The sequence below is a fragment of the Pseudomassariella vexata genome, assembly GCF_002105095.1.
Source record: "Pseudomassariella vexata strain CBS 129021 chromosome Unknown BCR38scaffold_16, whole genome shotgun sequence".
Classification (NCBI taxonomy): Eukaryota; Fungi; Ascomycota; class Sordariomycetes; order Amphisphaeriales; family Pseudomassariaceae; genus Pseudomassariella; species Pseudomassariella vexata.
The window spans coordinates 376,327-396,625 of NW_024467971.1; the positions used below are offsets into that span (position 1 = coordinate 376,327).

Sequence of the window (20,299 nt, forward strand, 5' to 3'; positions counted from 1 at the left end):
CCGCCGCTTGGACCCGGCATAACAGCAGGGTCGGCGATGCCAAGGATCTTGACTCTCGTCATCCCAAAGCTTCACATAGATTGTAATCATGACTCGGGAGTCTTTTGTCCGAAACACCCCTCCGGCGCCCCACCGGTGTCTTGCGTTCAGTGTCCTGACACCCACTGGTGCCTATGGCATTCTGTTCTCTGACACAAGTGCAAATCACTGGATCTCCGCGGTGGATAACCGGGGGCCGTCTTTGTAGCAGTATATTGCTTGGCTTTACGATTTACTTAAAAGGATCAAGTGTGGAGAATAAAGGGAATCAGGGGCTGAGTTGACCTTCGGCCGTTCTGATTTCGTTGCTGTTGTCTTCGGACATAGAAAGTTGCAGTACTGAAGGTGGTTTCGATAATTTACCCCTATGAAAACCCCATACTCCGCGGAAGGTGCGGGTAATATGGAGTTCATATGAGCCCAAATACCTCTATTCGTCCATCTCAAAGAACCCTGCTTGTTTCCTACCTTCTACAAAATACCTCAAGACCTATCATAATACCCTGAACATCCGGTACCTCATTTTGATCTCCATAACGCGAGCTGCATATGTTTCGCGCATTTAGAAGCCCATATGCTTGGCATACTGCTCATACTCTTCCAGGAACCGTTCCACGTCAAAAATCCCGGAAAGGCCCCCCTCGCGCAGAATTTTCTGCCCGGCTTCCATGTACGCCTTCTTGAATACACCAAACAACTCGGGCCATCTGCTGTAGTGAGGGATGTAGAATCGATTATCGCCTCTAACCATGGCTTCTTTGAAAAACTCATACACTACTTCGGGAGTCATGTCCTCTCGGATCAAGTCGATCTCTTGACACTCTCCGAAATCAAAAAGATACAGACGCACCTCCCGCTGGTGCTGATTCCAGTAATGTGCGGGCTTGAGTGCACTGCCTAGGGCGAACTCGACGCCGACGCCGTCCATGCCGGCGCCCCAGTGCATAATAGCGAAAGCCCTGCCTATGGCAATCGCAAAGGTGATGGTATCTAGTTGCAAATCCAGAATGCTGGAGAGGTACAGCGGGAAGTTGCGCATCGTGAAGACGGGACCGGCAGGGCCGGGCTGAAAGAGGGGGCCGGTCTCTCTACCGAGGTAGGGACGGATCAGGCAATGCATGTTCGATGGGGTATGGAGAATGGCATCGCGCACTTCTTCCGAGTCGGGGGGGTTGTAGTAGGCAACCAGTGCACGTCGGACGTCTTTCGGTAAGGGGTCGATTAGATCCATGAAGACTATGTTGCCTCGAGCGTCCAGATATTGTGGAAAGTTCTCGTCGATACTCTTCCAGACTTGGGGGAATTCTGTTTCCTCCGTTCGTGGGGAGACCAAGGTCGAAACAGATGGGACGTACACTTTGGCTTTCTTGCTATTTGAGAACACTTCTCTGTGCTTTTTGAAGGCGGCTTCGACGTTTTGGTGCATCGCGTACTCGTGGCGAAGACTTTTTGGTTTCGTTTCGTTGCCGGACTTTTCCAGTTTTATAGCGATTTTGGGCTGAGCGTCACGTCGGAAAATGACGCCCTGCTGTCCTTCGCCGAGTTCCAAAATTGTGCCTGGGGTCAACTCAGGGTCTGCTTGAATCATGGCACCCAGCGCGAGCGACCCACTGAGGAAAATAGCAGGGTCCACTTCTATGGTCGACATTCTCGACACGAGGAGGGGATGTTGAAGCTGGCTGATGATTGATGGGTTTGAATTGCTCAAGGGTGGGTGTTGAATGTTGGGTCTCAGAACAATGACGTTACAATGCTTATGTTTGATCTGGATACTGTCGAACGACAACTGTGGAGACATGGGGTACTTTTCGACAGCTTCGAGATCAATTATTCCGGGATGGAAAGCGCAAAACAGACTTGCTTTTCAGTGCGCCTTCCAGTGAAGTAGAGGACCACACGGACAGTAGCTAGTCGACCTTCATGTCGAGGGCAGGAACGATTACCGGTGCCCTCCCGGAAGGTCCGGAAACACCATCACCCAAACCAGTGACTGACACTATTTTACCGGAACATGTAACTCCTGAAATAGAATCCAAAAGCAATTGTTCAAAGGCTTTGGATACGCAACATCAAGGGTTTAGTATCGCAAGATCGACGAGGTACGAGACCACCATAACATAACTATGGAGACATGCCGAAAATGTCGTTGCTAACTGTACTTTACGATGCAAAAACATGCATAGCCGAAGACTGCTTCTCGCTCTTAATAGGAACCAGGCTATGAATGGCGAGAAACTAAGACTACGAGTCTTAAAGCAATTCAGAACCATAGCCATGCTGTCCTTAAAGTAGGTAGAGTTTTCCCACTCTATGGCTTGAAGGATCTCTAAGTGGCAGGATTTGTCCAGTGTGTTCCACTAGTAGCAACATTTCCATGTAACGTGATTCACGCAAGCCCGTAGGCTCCTCCTGAAGTAGCCAGTTCAGAAGCCGAAGAATCACATCTCCCTACTCCGACGGTACACTGTCAATACTCTCGTAACCCAATGATGTCTGAGACCTAAATATTGAAATCATACGACATCTGTGGTATTCGTATAGAATGTTGTGGAATCTAAAAAAGATTTGGACTTACCAATAAATCGGTAGTGCACTGTCGGAGCAATTTGAACCAGGCAAGGGCGCCGAGCCTGCCAGCAATCCCAACTCATATCAAAACAATGATTCCCCATCTCAAAATTCGTCCATTTCCAGACACAATAAGGAGGCTATCACATGGAGACATCATGATGGGCTGGGCCTAAACTCCGGTACTCGCAGCGATCTACCCGTCGCCTCACCCACCAGCACGCACCACCCCTAGCTTAGACTCAACCCAACACCACGACCCCGAGGTCTTCAGAGCCGTCCACACGCGATGCGACAATGGGGATCCTCACTCGATCACATCGGGCTATCCATATTCCCCGCTACCATCGCGGGGGGCACACTCCTGTACCACGACAAACACTCTCAGGACATTCCTAAGTCCTTTGGCTCGCGTTCGAGATCGAGCACGCGGAGACATTCGCCCGCAGCAGACCTGCCGTACCACCCACGTTATTTCCCCTGACTGCTGACAACAACGATGATGATGATGATGAAGGGAGATAGCAGCGGCTCGCCGCATCATCTCGTTCTCAAGTTAATGCCGGCGAAAGTCCCGCTGAACACCGCACACCGCAAGCTACCAGAGCACCACTGATCGGGCACCGATGCCAGGGTATCTGCATACCCACCTTGCAACGCGGCCCCTACATATACGGCATGAAGGCGCGGAAAGCAATCGGAGCACAATAGACACCCAAGACATCGTTCTGGCACCCCACCGGACCCGGGGCGCGTACGACGAAACGCAGCGAGCTGAGGGTTTATGCGCGCTCGCGAGACAGTGGGGAGTGGACGGCTACGTGCGCATGGAGCCTGGGTTCGAGGTGATTTACTGTGATTTTGCCGATGGGCGCGGACTGAAGCTGGTCTCGGCGTTCCAGCAACCTGCCCGAGACAATGTGGCGGAGATGCACGACCCGGCGGTAAGGAGATTGAAGTGGGTTCGGGCCGCGGCTTTGCGGTATCAGGGGATTGGTGGGGGGAGGGTGAGCGTAGATTGTTCAGCTACGGTGTCTGCTTTGTCTATCCGTCGAATTTGAAGAACTCAAAGGCGGATGTTTTGAGGTTCCTAGGTCGTCCAACACCATTGAGGCGTAGCTTGAGGTGAGTAGGGGGGCATGTAGGGTCCGTCTTAGCCAGGGGATGCACTGCTGTCCCCAATTGCTACAATCAACTGGCAGGTAGTAACGGAAATGGTCGTCACTCGCTACGCAGAAAATCCTCCAGTGATGTATGAAAAAGTCGATTCTGTTGAGAATATGCAGCCTTATGTCGGAGACCTCCTGAATATCTTCATCGACTCCTCCCGATGCACCACTTGCTATTTTCAGTGCGTCAAGCCCAAAAAATGCAAACACGAGCTCATATACACAGCTATTGAGTCCACAAAATCCCAGATCTGCGCCTCTCTTTTCCAACTTCGCAGGATGATCGTCGAAACCGAGGAGCCGGGGCGTTCATCGCTCCAGAACGCGAAAGCAGTCATTGAAACTCTCATGGACACCTTGGACTGGTCGGAATGGCTGCTGTGCGGCCCATACCAGCAGGTGAAGTGAGCGTCATAGCCATGTGGTCAATTGGCGACACGGAAAACCACATTCATCCAAGTTGCCTAACGGGTCCACGATTATGGACAGGAGCGAGTACTGGAGGCCGCCACGCTTATCTCAACTGCCTGACTGATATTTCTGGTGAAGACTTATCCAGCATGGCTCAACCAACTAGAAACAACCAGCAATTCATTTGCAAAGTCGTCTCGGGTGATTTTGCTTCTGATGCAATGGACCACTTGGGTAGCTTGGGGTTGATGTGGGATGAAAATGTGCCCAAGCCCCAATTGCGGGGTTGAGTGTGGTTGAACTATCCCTAGATGAGAACATGGTAACATTATTACGGTGTTTGTATATCCATGGGAAATAAAAGTTTTATGTGTATTGGTCAACGTGCTCTTATGGGCATTTATGACCATGTAAATGGGTTCATAGTTTGTGGAAGAGAGTACAGGTTAGCTGATGAGCGGCTTGATGTCGCGATATTTTTATTTCCTCATTACACTCGTCAGGGAACAGGACATCCCTGTCACTGTGTGTTACGCTGGGACAGCACATGGTCATCCTATGTGGCATATTCCGTGGGCACAGTGTGTGTGCGAGGATCTCGTACAGGCAGTTCTATTCTGTCATTGCTGTAGAATGCACAACGACATCAAGGCGTTCTTGGTCTCTTTCAGCTGGACGAATTGTCAAAAACTATTTTGTAATATTTTTGCCACCCAAGTGAGCATTTGGAAATGCGCATAACTGGAAATCGCTGACCAAGTGGATTCATGTTGACTAAGAGGCGAAACGCCATTCGACCGTCGCCTAGTCGGAGCTGCTCCGCTGTTCGGGGAGCACTGCCGAACTAACATGCTTCGTCGTGGTTTCTCCGAGGAGCATTCTGGCAGACTGCCAACTACTTATAATGATGGATGAAGCGACCACATTAGAGACGCCTTGGGCAAATCGTCAGGTATTGTCACATAAACTCTACTGCAAACCAAACAGACCCTGTTGACCGAGAGTGACATCTACCCACGCCACACCAGGCCACAACCGCATCACCCACGATGCTCGCACAATCGGCACCCACATTCTCTGCGGTTCCCCTGGGAGAGAAGCCCGCGGTAGAGCAAAAAGTCTCCGCACCCCTGACCCCGGCCCAAATAGCCGTTATCAAGTCTACGGCCCCGGTCCTCAAGGAGCATGGCGTCACCATCACCACCCTCTTCTACAACAACATGCTCAAGGCTCACCCTGAGCTCAATAACATTTTCAACAAGACAAGCCAAGATACCGGAGACCAGCCCCGAGCACTCGCCTCTGCTGTCTTCGCCTATGCCAGCTATGTCGACGACCTGGGCAAGCTCTCGCCCACCGTCGAGCGCATCGCCCACAAACATGTTAGTCTCACAGTCGAGCCGGATCACTACCCCATCGTGGGTAAGCACCTCCTGGCGGCCGTCGCCACGGTTCTGGGAGATGCCATGACTCCAGAGATCGGGGACGCTTGGACGGCTGCGTATGCTGCACTCGCAGATGTGTTCATCAACCGTGAAAAAGTCCTCTACGCCGGGTTTGAGAACTGGCAGGGTTGGAGAAAATTTAAGATTCAGAAGAAGGTTCCCGAGTCTTCTGAGATCACAAGCTTCTACCTGGTGCCCGAGGATGGGCAGCCCCTCCCTCTATTCAAGCCAGGCCAGTACGTCAGTTTGCATCTATTCGTCCCCGAGTTGGACTCGATGCAGCCCCGGCAGTACTCGCTCAGTGAGTCACCGAGGAGTGATTACTACCGCATTAGCGTGAAGAAGGATTCGGGAAAGCAGACAGGCTTGCCGGGCTTGATCTCGAATATGCTGCACGAGGAGTATGATGAAGGAGACGTAATTGAGCTCACCCACCCTACTGGAGACTTCTTCGTCGACACAGAGGCGGCCGCTACCACGGCGCCGGTCATCCTCATCTCAGCTGGTGTTGGTGCAACACCAATGATGTCGATTCTGGACAGCACCCTGGAAGCCAAGTCCACCAGACCGGTTTCGTGGGTCCATGGCACGCACAGCACCGAGGTGCAGGCTTTCGGCGAACAGATACATAGCACGTGCGAGAAGAACCCGAGTGTCACCTCTACCATCTTCAAGACCAGTGTGCGGGAGACGGATATTTCAGGGGTGGACTTCAACTTTACTGGACGTGTGGACTTGGCAAAGATGGACCGAAAGACGGGCCTGTATCTCGACGACCAGACTGCCGAGTATTACATTTGTGGGCCTGAGGAGTTCATGAAGAATGTGAGAGAATGGCTGCATAAGGCCGGGGTGAATGACAGCCGAATACACATGGAGATATTCGGCACGGGCGGTGATTATTGATCGGCGCACAAGGCTGCCAGGACAGATCGGGATTTCGAGTGGGTCGGAAGAATTGTTGAGACCTTCGAAGATTATTTCTCCTCTCCAACCCGACACACATGCTGTCGGTGTCCATGTCGTGGACTGCTTCGTTCACGGAGTGGGCAGTACGTCGAAAATGACCCTTTCGTGTTTGTGCCGCACATCGCAAACGGGGCTTACTGATGAGGGACAATACAAAACACATCACACACGTCGTCCCGGAATTGATTTGAGGGCCCAGCCATGTATCATAGATCCTTTGAAGTTTTCACACTGCAAGCTTGTCATCCAATCAAGCTGATGGCCACCTGCATCCCACCCAGCTACTCAACCCCACCATCAAATCTCGGAATGCCCTGTTTCCCGCCTTTCCAGCAGCCTAGACTGGGCGCCATGACCGTGGCTTTTTTGTCATTGAATTGAGTCTAGAATGATGCGCTGGCCGCGCTGGCCATGGCCTGGAAGCATATAGGTCTGTTTGATCTGATATTGGTCCGTCCCGCATGCAAAGTGGGATCGCAACAAGGAAGCCAGCGCCATGCAAAATCTGGAAAAAGGTCCCGAGACCACGTCACTGGGAATGGTTCCACGCACACCCAGCACCGGCAATACCCGTCCGATGAATTTGAGTGTGATCGGAGGTAGGCCTCGAGGTAGCAAGTAGGTTCCACAAGGTTCGACCAGCTGGTCGGTAATTCTTGACGCGGAATTTCTGTCACGTCGCACACCGGGTTGGAGAGCGTGCGTGCCCATGGGTACATCTCAGTGCATACTTACATATTGCCGGATGGTCCGCGTGATGAGATGCATAGCGGTCTGTGTGGACTGGCGGTCGGGCTTTAGGTACAGACATAGACCCTCCAGGAACAAGTCCAAGTTCCCTCGATGTAATTCCTACAGCTTTGTAACAGTCGGATGAAATATTGGCAGGTGGTGTGGCTTGCGTGCCGCCGTTGGAGGTTGGTGGGCTGGTCAGCGCATAGAGGATTCCTGGATGTGAGAACAGAAAGAAATCAGGTAGAGTGGCCGAGATTAGAGTTTCGGACAAGGGCGAATCAGATACATGGTCCGACGACTCACATTATTCGTGGAAAGGAAGTATTCCGAAAGTCGAAAGAAGGGCTTCGAGATCATCACTAGCCGCCATCTCACTACGTCCGTATGCCATTTGCACACAGACTGGCATGAACCTTGTCCCGATTGCCGACTGCAAGATGAAAGCAAGGAGCACTCGAAGGCTTGGTTAGTTGGTTTCGAGACCGTCCCAGTGGATGGTCGAGGCGTTTGGCCTCCGTCATACCAACGGCGCGGCATGAAGAAGTGTTCGAACGCTATCACGAGCCTCATTGATGACATGTGGACGGGGCAATGGTGTGCTCATGGCTGGCTGGGGTAAGAGGCACGGACGTCGGGACAGGTGGTCCGCCCCTGGACGGTAAATCAGCACAGGCAGGAATGTTCGATCAAGTATCTAACCTAGGTTCGTCCCCTGTCCCCGGTCAAGAGTCATGTTCAGCCCTAGTCTTTGAATAGGCATGCGTCCGTCGAAGCTCACCCCGAGACAGCCGACCTCAAGAGCCCTACCTACCCTTTTATGGAATATCCTTAACTCTAGATATATAATATGCTTATATACCATACAATAGCCTGTTTTAGCGAAATACTGACGACTAACACTACGAATTTTCGAACACTACTGCAATGCAACTGTTACACTTCCAAATAGTATGCACTGTTCTGTATGTAACCTACCGCCGTGAGCGCTTATCATGTTACTTTTTGGGTCGAATATTATATCACCACACCATCTCGACCGCTTGTCAAAATCTCCTTGCATACGCCTGGAACCCGGCCGTCTACTCCGTCATCGCTTGGTGCACGTTGATCGCTGGGCAGATATGTAGCAAGCCAGCGATTTAAATTTTGTATTAGCGGCATGGCATCCTCTAGATCGCGAGGCATTAGGAGATATCCGACGTCTCCATACCCCTAAGCTGCCGTCACGAATAACCGCGGCCGCGGCCTCCACGTTAGTGCACGGCAGTGGCTTCCGTAGCTTTGGAGACCAGGACCGCTTTGATGTTATCATCAATGACATGGACTGAGTATAAAGTGACATCGAGGCTACTGGCACATCGCGTAATCCATCTAACGCTCGGGGGTGGCATTTATCGGTTGCTAGTCTCGGCCAAATCTCGATTTCAGCTTGTTCTCCTCCAAGCCCGAATCTGTGAATGGCACACTATTAACTTCTTCTGTCTCTCTTGTATGGCATACAGTCCATGTTCTATCAGCCATCCTGTCAGCCCGCATTTGCATGATGCATATAACGGCTTAACGCCGTTGTCGCACGTGCATCTCAGCACTATCAGCTTACATTGCAGCTGGTATATCGACTACGAAGTAGTGACATCTGGATAGGTGCTTTACATTCAGCTCTCAGCACTCACCACATACAGCTTAGTCCTATTCCTTCCTTTTGACGACACGAACATTCGTCAGAGCCAGGCAATGCGAGAATAGCAGGCCAAGACAGGGAGAACAGGAGCCATTTATATTGATTGACGCTACATTAAGCTCATCCCGCTATTGGTTGCCTCGGGTCTCAATTGGCAATAATGACTTGAGTCAAGACAAGCTCATGTACTACGCGCACCTTGTATTTGTCCTGGAGCCGTACAACCGATGACGAACGCCCTGCGTTCCCTCTGGCTCTATCCCAAAGATAGTTGTTTGCAGGAGATTAACATGTTGGACACCACCAGGCCAAATATTCCGTAACCTAGTGTTGGGCGTCGATCTGCTAGCAAATTCATATATCGCGCAATGTGGATGGAACCACCCTCTGGAGACATTGCAGTAGCACTAAGTTAAGCTACCTCTCCGGGAAGCTGAGAGATCTGGTGGAACACTGGAGCGGCCAGCTACGTGGTAGTCAGACCCAAACATGAAGTCTCCGAGGGTGTTAGCCTTGCCTCCGACACAGTCTTCTCGGGCTAGGCATGTGGCACCTTTCTAGTAATAGCGCCCGCACGCGGAATTCGATGTGGGAAGAGCGCTCTAACCAAGCCATGCCTCGGAATGTTATACCTACCTGGATATTTCTTCCTACTATGGACTCTTCACCTACGATAACTTAATGTGGCCCTCATCTGGTTCTGATAACCAGGGGACACAGCTCACAAAAGAAATACCAACTCTAAGCTCCGGGCCCATGCTCTGAAGTGACGTGGAATAAGTCGGATATTCGATCTTGGCAGAATCCACATAGAGCTGCACAGCGTCGATCCTGCAACTTGAGTAAACTTGCTACAAAGGGGCCGCCCCAAAAATATACCAACGGACGTTTAATTGCATTATCGTATGCTGTGTAGCGCCACATAGCATTTGAATGTCTTGCCTGATGCAACCGATCCTGCAGGTTAGGTAGTTCAAGAGCTCTAACTCATCCATGCTGCTGGCTCGAGCCGTCCGCCCATTATACGTCAAAAGCTTCACCCCACTGTGGCACACACTAAGACCTGAGAGGCCAATGCAACCGATTGCACTAGCGTTGTCAAATCTTTCTAATCATTCTTGGCGTCTTACCCCCAAGAAGGCCTGTGGGCTCTACATGATCTGTTGAATAGTGCGGCTGCTTATGCAGCATGCCGGCTGAGCACCACTGCTGGTGTGACTTATAGGAGTCCAGTGCTCCCAGGTCGCCTTGTCGAGTCTGCCACAATCTTCCATTCTTGGTAATATCGTGGCACGTCGTCGGACTTTACCCCAAGATGACGGGTATTCAGTACCGCAAGTCCTGTGACATGTGCCACGTGCAGAAACTCATCTGCAAACGCACTGGGGATGCCGATTGCGAACGATGCAAGAGGGCTTCTAGGCCTTGCACGTCCAGTCCTTCACTACGTTATGGGAAACGCCGTCGTGGTCATCAAGACACAAGTGGTACATTGGACACCAAGAAACCTCGTTTGAGTTTGCGTCCTATATCAATCCAACCGACCACCAGTGAGTCTCAGCCAAGCAATCATGGACCTTTCGACAAGTAACAGCACTGACACACATCTAATAGACTTGGTACCCAATGATTCAGCCACACGTCCAATTACGCAGGAAAAAATTGACCAATATGGCGCGGTATCGTCTATCGATTATGGAGCTGAGTTTGAGTTTGGCAATGCATTAGAGCTTGAAGGCTTCTGCAACCCTATAGCACCGGCATGCGATACTCAGCTTGGTGTGAATCCAGCATTCGAAGAATTCCTGGCCGAAGAAACCAGAACCGAAAAGTGGACTTTCGACTCGATGAGTTCTTGGCCGCTAGATTCTACAACCACAGCCAATAGCCCGATGCCCACGCCACCACAAAGTGACGTTGGCATTTTCGTGGAACCGACTCCCTCCAGTGACCAGCTTCTCAACGCAGACGATGATTTAATTGCCACGAACGGCATTTCTATCACAGAAACACAGAATTGCATTCCTTGGGAGCAATCGGTCCACCATATCAACGCCAAGATATGCAGAATGTTCGATTTTGTCCACCGAGCCACGTCAAATTACGGTAGCACTGCTGGCTTCACCCAATCCTCGCGCTTTTTAAACCGTTTTTCGGACCTGCAGGAGCTTTCGGTTGAGGAGCTGTTTCAACTCTCAAACGATTTCCTTCGGATTCTGGACACGCTTTATAAGTCAAAGGTAGAAATGAGACAAACCTCAAGGAACGTGGACAATCCTGACGTGGCAGGCTGGTTGTTGCTTTTATCAGTGTACCTCCGAATTCTGGATGTTTACGAAATTGTGTTCTCTCCACTTACCGAATCTGGGGCTCGGGATCAACTCTCACTAGAGGCATCAAGATTATGGCGGCTTCCCCAAGTGATTGTGGGTTCCATGGAAATTGAATTCTCGCCGGAACTGCGGTTATCCTTGATAATCAAAATGGCAAAACAATGTTTGGGACGATTGAGCAACTCGGTAGCCCGTGTTTTCCATGGTTCCCAGCAATCAAGGGAACATCGGGAAGATGAGAAATTGGAGCCTGGCGCTGAGATAGTTGTCAATCTGTTCAAATTTGTAAGCAGGAGAGAGACATGTATAGACACCCGGCTACTAGAAGCCCTACACCATGAAGCCTAACGTCAAAACTGGTACCTTCTATACAAGTGGTGTAAATAAACTAAACGACAATGCCGAAATGTAGTCTTGATTTCGTTTGCTCACAAAATGATTTGCAGGTCTGTTCATACTTTGCTCAAAAATGCATCAGGAACGATATCGAGACACGGCCGCATCAAGCTGCAACGAACGGAGGGGGCAAAAAGGAGGAAGAGACAAGTTATACATCATGTGAGGCCAAGCCTACCCGGCATTCGGTGATAAGGCTGCAAATCAAATATAGATTTAATATTCGGAATACCGAGGAGTAATTCTGAGACAAGAATATGTAGTTTTCAGCTTCGGCGTTGGACAACAAATCAGGGGCTGCCGTGGAAAATCCTTGTCCGGGCAAAATTGAAGTAGAATCCCAGAATATCGGCCTATTTATGTCCTTCGATCCGTCACACAGAGGTCTCAATATCCAGGAGTTCCCTTTGTGGCCGCTTCGAAGCTCTTTCCGAATCCTTCTGACCACGACCAACCTGTCGTCTTCACGGCACGACGCCTCTTGTGCTTCACGGGCTTGACTCGTGGCACATTTTATAAATGCCAGTGGCCAAATTATATTGTATCTTCATATTACAGAATGTATGCTCAACCCACGTTAGAGCCGATCGCCATCGTGGGCAGCGGTTGCCGGTTTGCGGGAGGCGCCACTTCGCCATCCAAACTATGGGATGTATTGGTCAATCCGGCTGATCTCTCACGAGAGGTACCGAGTAATCGGTTCAATGCCAAAGCCTTCTACCACCCAGATGGTGAATACCATGGCACCACGAACTCGATCAAGGCGTATTGGCTCAAGCAGGACCATCGAGTTTTCGACGCCACCTTTTTCAACATCACCCCGAAGGAAGCTGAGGCTATTGATCCTCAGCAGCGACTCCTCCTCGAGGTCGTATACGAAGCCATGGAATCGGCGGGCTACACACTGCCACAATGTTCGGGACAGGATGTAGCCGTATTTGCGGGCGTGATGACGGCAGACTATGACACGCTTTCCCAACGCGATGAACTATCAGCCAGCCAGTACTATGCAACAGGAAACGCGCGGTCCATCATCGCGAACCGCATATCCTACTTTTTCAATTTCCGCGGCCCATCCATGACGATTGATACGGCCTGCAGCTCATCACTTGTGACGCTCCACCAGGCCGTGCTGAGCCTACGGTCAGGGGAAAGTACCATGGCCTGCGTCACTGGCGTCAACTTGATGATCACGCCCGAGCAATTCATCGTCGAGTCCAACCTACACATGCTAAGCCCAACAGGTAAGAGTCGATTCTGCGACGTCGACGCGGACGGGTATGCGCGTGGTGAAGGAGTGGCGGCGCTGTTCCTCAAACCCCTGTCCAAGGCGTTGGCAGATGGCGATGAGATCGAAGGGATCGTACGTGAAACAGGGATCAACTCGGACGGGAGAACAAAGGGCATCACCATGCCCAATCCGAAAGCCCAAGCAGCGCTCATCAGAAAAACGTACCGGAAGACGGGACTGGATCCGCGAAGCTACGACGACCGATGCCAGTATTTCGAGGCGCACGGTACGGGTACACAAGCTGGAGACCCTACAGAGGCGGCAGCGATACATGAAGCATTTTTTGGGTCTATCGACAACGGATCCCCCCAGAAGACTGCAGTTGAAGATACAGGTAATGGGAACGACGCAGCTAGGAAGATGCTGGTGGGATCGGTCAAGACGGTGATTGGGCATACCGAAGGCGCAGCTGGACTAGCAGGGGTGCTTAAGGTCTTGCAAGCCATGAAGCACAGATATGTTCCTCCCAATCTGCATCTCAACCAACTAAACCCCGGCGTCAAACCTTTCTACACGCATTTCGAAATTCCCACAGTACTAACATCATGGCCCGATACACCCGTGGATCAGCCCAGAAGGGCCAGCGTCAATTCGTTTGGATTTGGGGGCACTAACGCTCATTGCATTATCGAGTCGTACATCCCTCGCATTCATGATAACGTTGGTCGTCACTTTTCTGACAACTCGACAACGTCGGTTTCTCGCTGCCATTTGCACGAGACTCAGATTGCAGCTGGTACACCGCAGTTTTGCTTACCTCTCTGCTTCTCAGCAACCTCGGAAAGGTCGCTCAGAGCTGTCGTGGCATCCTTCAGAGACTACCTGCACACCCATCCTCATGTCTCGATCGGTGAGCTGAGCTGGAACTTGTTCTCGCGGAGAACAGCCCTGCCCCATCGAGCTGCTCTCTCAGCGAATTCTAGATCGCATGGCCTCAAGCTCTTGGAGTCTCTTCTTGAGAAGTCAGCTTATCCAAACGACGTTGGCGTCCGGTCAAAGTCCGTCGACGAGAAGCAACGGATTCTCGGCGTCTTCACCGGTCAGGGGGCGCAATGGGCGACTATGTCGCGGTCGCTGTTGCTATCGAACAAGGTCTACCGGCAGACAATCCGCAACCTAGATCAAGTTCTCCAAACCTGCCCCGATCCGTCCTCTTGGGGCTTGGAAGAGCAAATACTGGCCGGCCATGATGTCTCCCGGGTGCATGAAGCCGCCATTTCTCAGCCTTTGTGCACCGCCCTGCAGATCGGAATTGTCGATGTCTTGAGAAGCCTTGGTATTGAATTTCACACAGTCATTGGCCATTCTTCTGGAGAAATCGCCGCTGCATATACTGCAGGTAGACTAACTGCCCGAGATGCGATCTTAATCTCCTATTATCGAGGCCTAGGTGCTCATCTGGCGGGAGGAAGTGAAGGCCAGCAAGGCGGTATGTTGGCAGCAGGACTGTCAGAAAGTGAAGCTTTGAGATTCTGTCGCGATCCAACATTTGACGGTAGAATTTGCATTGCGGCAAGTAACGCACCGTCAAGTGTCACGCTGTCGGGAGATCTGGAAATGATACACTTGGCGCGAGACCAGTTGGCTGAGCAGAACAAGTTTGCAAGGTTGCTGCTTGTTGACACGGCGTATCATTCACCTCACATGACGCGAGCTGCCACCGAATATGTGAGGGCGTTGCGGCGATGCAACATCTCGCCCCTGGCCGAGGGCAATGGCACAAAGTGGGTATCGAGTGTTCGCCGTTTCTCTAGAATGGGAGTGGAGGATCTCGCCGCCGGATACTGGAAAGACAACATGGTATACACGGTCCAATTTTGCGACGCGATCGAGGAAGCCGTCTCGGAATATGGGCCCTTCGACTGCGCAGTCGAGATTGGACCACATCCGGCACTCAAGGGACCTTTCGCACAAACGATCAAATCAAGTCTGGGGACAACAGTTCCTTACTCAGGTACTTTGGACCGGTCTAAGGATGACACCTTGGCGTTCTCAGACCTTTTGGGGTTTCTTTGGTCTCACCTAGGCCCTTCAGCCGTCAAACTGTGTCACTACATCGAACAGTCTCATGATCCAGCGCTTTTGGATTGTCGCTTAAAAGACATGCCCACATATCCCTGGGACCACTCGCAGATCCACTACAGGGAGTCTCGTATTTCTCGTCAATATCATTTCAAGACGGAAGCGCCGCATGAACTTCTGGGTGTTCGGACACGGGACGACAATGACTATGAGCTTCGGTGGCGAAATATCCTCAGAACCGACAAGATACCATGGCTGGAACATCACAGCTTCCAGGGTCAGGCTCTCGTGCCTGCGTCAGCCTATTGCATCATGGCTATGGATGCAGCTCGCGCAATTTTGCAGCGCAGACCCGCATCGCTTATCGAGATTCGAAATTTGCACATCATCAATGGAATCAGCGTCGAGTCCGACTCGCCAGGGGTGGAGGTACTGTTCTCGCTAAGCGTTGTCTCGAATCCTAAGGAACGCAAATCACCGGATGTGATTGAGGCCCGTTTCACACTGACATCCTGCCCAGCCGATGGAACCACGACCATGAAGAAGAACATGGAAGGCAGCCTGTTCATCCGTTTGGGCAGCCCCAGTGGCGATGCGCTGCCACCACGACAGCCTTGTTGTTCAGAAACACTGCCAGCAAGTCCTGAGGCTTTCTACCGAATGATGGATGCGACTGGACTGGTCTATTCTGGGCCCTTCAGGTCTTTGCAGTCAATTGAGCGTCGCTTTAATTACTCCTCAGCTAGATTGAGGTGGTGGCATCCCGAAGACACGACGACGCTCTCAATCAGCCCGGCAACTCTGGATAGTTGTTTACAATCGGCTTTCTTGTCCTATTCTTCTCCCGGTGATAGGTGAGCGCTTACATTTCGATTCCCTGTGTTCCTCATAATCTAACAACAAAGGTCTCTATGGACTTCATTCCTTCCCACTCACATCGAATGCATTCGATTTAACCTCGCCACTTGCGATGGGAGATCGTCCATGTCCAACGATGAGACTCTGACGGTCGATACGCACTTGACAAACGTACAAGCGACAACTCCCGATTCCAAAGCCATCATTGTTACTGATGTTGCGATTTGCAATGAACTGGGAGAAACCACCATCCAGGTCGAAGGACTTGCAGTTTCCTCTTTTGCAAACACCCGGCCCGAAGATGACTACGAGCTGTATCTCCACACCGTCATGGACGTGGATCCCACTGATGAAATTGTCCAAGGTTCCATTGACACCATTTCCGATGTCGATCCTTGCCTTGTTGAAAGCTGCGAAAGGGTCGCGGCTTTCTTCTCTCGAAACAATACCAAGTTGAGTCCACTTGGACGCCTCGCAAGAAGCTGGAGCCAGAGAATGAAGCCAAAGACCACGCCAGAGAGCTGGCTGACAGATACGAGGGACACGATCGACCACTTCATTGCCAGCTCTCCTCATCACACGTCATTGGTCCTGATTACAACTCTGGGCAGTGTCTTGCCTGACATTTTGCCAAGCGTGGTGCCTCTCGTGGTCGAAGATGCCCATCATCAATTTCAGTCCAATCAACATACCGCAAGGATTGTAAGGCAGATTGCTCATCGATATCCAAGAATGAATATCCTCAGCCTCGTCGAACCAGAGCTTGGACTCACCAGGCACATTCTGTCAAATTTGAATGGATCATTCCTGTCCTACACGGTAGGTTCCGAGGCCGAACACCATTATGACCAGACTCTGTCCGAAATGCATTCGATCCGAGAGAAGGTCTATATGACCCCGTTCAATATGAAGGGCGAAACCGGTGATGATTCAACAACTGAGATACTGCATGATCTTGTCATCCTTTCAACATCGCTCCTGGAGACGGGCAATGCGGCCGAAGCTTTGAAGCATGTTCGCGCTGCCATGAGCGACGGCGGCTTTCTGATTCTCATCCACGACTCCCGGACTCCACTGAAAGATCGATTGCGGCGCCTTACCGGGATTCAGTTCAATGGCTTCGAGCTAGCCACTCCGCCAGAATGGCCCGACGTCCTGGACATGTGTGGTTTCAGACGGGTAGCTAGGAACTCAGACCAGTTCTATGCTTCAGGGGTTTCTATCAGTGTGCGCCAAGCAAGCGTCCCACGGATGCAGCTGCTTATCCAATCCAACGAGACGACACAAAGTCTTATAACTGACCGCCTCTTGATAATTGGTGGCCTGGGAGAGAACACCCGGCGCTTATGTCAAGGACTGCAACAACATTTATCACGGCAGTGCGGATCGATCTCAATCAAGGAATGCTTCGAGAGCGTCGATTCGAGAACCCTCGCCACCTGTACGGCAGCCATTGTGTTGGCCGATCTTGACGAACCTGTCATGTCTACTATGACTGAGCAACGACTGGAGATGTTCAAGAGCCTCTTCAGGCCGATGATGACGATACTCTGGCTCACGCACGACGCACGGTCTGGGAGGCCTGACCATGCGGCTACGTTTGGCTTCACTCGTACCATCACGGCCGAGGTCCCTGACTTGACACTTCAGGTCTTGAACTTGGAGCAGCTTGAAAATACTGAGAGTACGATTGCCCAGACGTTCCTCCGCCTGACTGAGCCCCAACCTAACAGTAGGAGGGCATTGTGGACCAGAGAACCGGAAGTTCATATTGAGAAAGGACGACGGATGATTCCGCGCCTATTACCGCTTCGCACATCAAACGAACGAATCAATTCGGTACGGCGTGTAGTATTGAACCCGGTCAACACTTTGGAAAGCACTGTCGAGGTCGTGTCGCACAAGAATGTCGACGGCGCGTTCCGGTATGAAGCAAAGAAGTCAGGCGTTATCCCCCAGAGAGACCCACATCCTGGTCATGTTTTACTTCAAGTCAGCTACAGCTCAGTCAATGAGATACGACTGAGCCCCGGGTTCTCGGCATATGTTTGCTCAGGATGCAATGTGTTAACCGGGGAGGCCACCATCGCGCTGTCGCCCAGCAACGCATCGTACATCGAGGTCCCAGAATCACAAGCTTATGGTATGGGAGACGCCTCGGTCAGCATGGTGCATTTGGTTAATATCTTGGCACGGTATCTGGCAGCCTATGCTGTCAGGAATCAGGCCTGTGGACAACTCGTTGCCTTGATTGCGCCAGATTCTCTCTTTGCAGAATGTGTTGAGGAAGTGGTATCTGAAGACGGTGGCGGTGTAACCATATACACCACGGGGTCCTCGAAAACGGCTTCACACCGACGTTTCCAAATCCACCCTTATGCTTCGAGCAGGCAGCTACAGGTGATGTTACCAACTGGCAGTGCTGTAGTCTACAGCTTTCTCCATGAAGGGACTGATTTGGCAGAGAAGATTACTAGTATTCTTGCCCAAACTTGCGAGTACCATACCCGCGCCTCTCTCGTCGGCTCTGAATGTCCGAATTTTGGTGGGGATGGCTTCTCAGGGATCGAGCCCGTTTGGCGTGCAGCGTTATCGAAGGCGGTAGAGAACTTATCAATCAAGTCGCAAGACACCGACAACTCTAGGCTGATGCCATTGCCCCAACTGCTGTCGGGTACTGGTGTTGCATCCCCCTTCAGCATCATTGACTGGCGAGCCAAACGCAACGCATTCCAGCTGGTGAAGCCACTGATCGAAGAGAATCTTCTCCAGGGCAACAAAACGTACGCCATTGTTGGGCTGACTCGTGACTTCGGTCATAGTCTCTGCCGCCTGTTCATTCAACACGGCGCGCGAAACATCGTCCTCGCCAGCAGAAATCCAAATCTGGCGCCCAAGTGGAAGGACGAACTCGCGTCATCCCACGGAGCAAATATCAAGATCGAAAAAATGGACGTCAACGACATGGACGATGTGCTGGCATTCAAAGCAAGGATTTCCGCGTCGATGCCTCCAGTAGTCGGAGTAGTTAACGGCGCAATGGTACTAGAGGACCGGGTCTTCGCCCAGATGACCATCGATAACTGGAACCGCGTGACTCGACCCAAGATGGTCGGCTCAAAGAACCTGGACATGGCTTTCACTGACACAAGCCTGGATTTCTTCATCATGACCTCGTCCTTCGCCGCCATCGGGGGCCATCCGGGACAGTCCAACTATGCAGCTGCCAATATGTACATGAACGGCCTCGCGCTGAATCGGCGGAAATGCGGACTAGCGGGTTCGGTCCTGAACATCGGCGTTATATATGGCCTCGGTCTGCTGCAGCGCGAGAAGGAAGAGCTGTACGCCGGGCTCGAGCAGGAAGGCTACCCACCGATCTCGGAGCGGGATCTCCACCACATGTTCCTCGAGGCCATCGTGGCGGGTAGGCCGGGCGTCCCGAATCAGCCTGCCGACATCACGACGGGGTTGAGCAGATTCAAGTGGGGCAGCGAGAATCCCTTGCATTGGCATTTAGATCCTAGGTTCAGTCACTACACTGTCGCCATTGACTCGCATGACTCGGTACAGGATATTAAGGCGCAGAGGAATCTGAAAGATGACCTGTCGGGTCTGCATGATGCAGAGCCGATGGCTGAGACGATCATGGGCCCTTTCCTTGAACGTCTGGAGGTGCTGCTGCAGTTACCCAAGGACGCAATCAATAGACACCAGAGCATGTCCGAGCTGGGGGTCGACTCGCTTGTTGCGGTCGATGTACGGAATTGGATATGGAAAATGGTGGGCCGAGATATGGCCGTGTTGAAGATTTTGGGTGCGAGTAGCATTCACCGACGTTAGTATTCACCATCTTAATCCCCTTGCCGCAACCCCTTGCCGCTGCGCACACTTCACGAAGCTGAGCTGATGACGTCAAAAGTATGTCAGGAAATAGCAAAACAAATATTAGCTGCAAGGACCGAAGGAGACTCCGCTTCAAGCATAGAAACACCCGTCACTTCTAGTATGCCTTCCGAAGCCGGCGGGCCGGCTTTGGGGGGAGGAGAGGGGACAACGCCTGCGTCCTCGCCCAGGCACAGTGTTGCTTCGCTGGACTGGAGAAAGGGAGGAGATGCGTGATGATGGTAAAGGGAGAATGGGAGGCACCTTTGTGTCTGGGTTCTGGTTTAATTGCTACGTTATTTGGATATATGAGGGGGCCAGGTCTAGGTTGATTGGGGATAGAGAGGGGCCTTGAAAAAGGAGCATCAGAGAGTGGATATAATTGCAGCTACGTGACATAAAATATAAGTTCTTATAATAAGCCTCGCCAAACAGTAAACATATTGTGAGATATGACTTCACCGATGAAACAAACCATAAGATGTTCGTTTCTGGCG

At 51.6% G+C, this 20,299-nt stretch overlaps 4 protein-coding genes across 4 annotated transcripts; 3 read left to right on the forward strand and 1 right to left on the reverse strand.

Annotated features, from left to right (window-relative positions):
* Positions 1 to 460: 460 nt before the first annotated feature.
* On the reverse strand, positions 461 to 1,831 carry BCR38DRAFT_447447 (uncharacterized protein). Its single transcript, XM_040861150.1, has one exon. The coding sequence runs from the start codon at positions 1,685 to 1,687 to the stop codon at positions 602 to 604; it is 1,086 nt and encodes a 361-aa protein (XP_040711403.1). The 5' UTR covers positions 1,688 to 1,831; the 3' UTR covers positions 461 to 601.
* A 2,316-nt stretch (positions 1,832 to 4,147) lies between these two features.
* Positions 4,148 to 6,538, forward strand: BCR38DRAFT_460827 (globin-like protein; the record flags this gene model as incomplete). The annotated part of the gene is made up of 2 exons (XM_040862461.1): positions 4,148 to 4,175; positions 5,337 to 6,538. 2 exons carry the CDS (start codon positions 4,148 to 4,150, stop codon positions 6,536 to 6,538), a joined length of 1,230 nt encoding a protein of 409 aa, XP_040711404.1.
* Positions 6,539 to 10,174: 3,636 nt separating this feature from the next.
* BCR38DRAFT_477813 (uncharacterized protein) lies at positions 10,175 to 11,725 on the forward strand. Its single transcript, XM_040863084.1, has 2 exons — positions 10,175 to 10,567; positions 10,632 to 11,725. The coding sequence occupies exons 1-2, from the start codon at positions 10,333 to 10,335 to the stop codon at positions 11,696 to 11,698; spliced, it is 1,302 nt and encodes a 433-aa protein (XP_040711405.1). The 5' UTR covers positions 10,175 to 10,332; the 3' UTR covers positions 11,699 to 11,725.
* Positions 11,726 to 12,305: 580 nt separating this feature from the next.
* Positions 12,306 to 19,927, forward strand: BCR38DRAFT_500247 (beta-ketoacyl synthase domain-containing protein; the record flags this gene model as incomplete). The annotated part of the gene is made up of 2 exons (XM_040864812.1): positions 12,306 to 15,913; positions 15,965 to 19,927. 2 exons carry the CDS (start codon positions 12,306 to 12,308, stop codon positions 19,758 to 19,760), a joined length of 7,404 nt encoding a protein of 2,467 aa, XP_040711406.1. The 3' UTR covers positions 19,761 to 19,927.
* Positions 19,928 to 20,299: the final 372 nt, after the last annotated feature.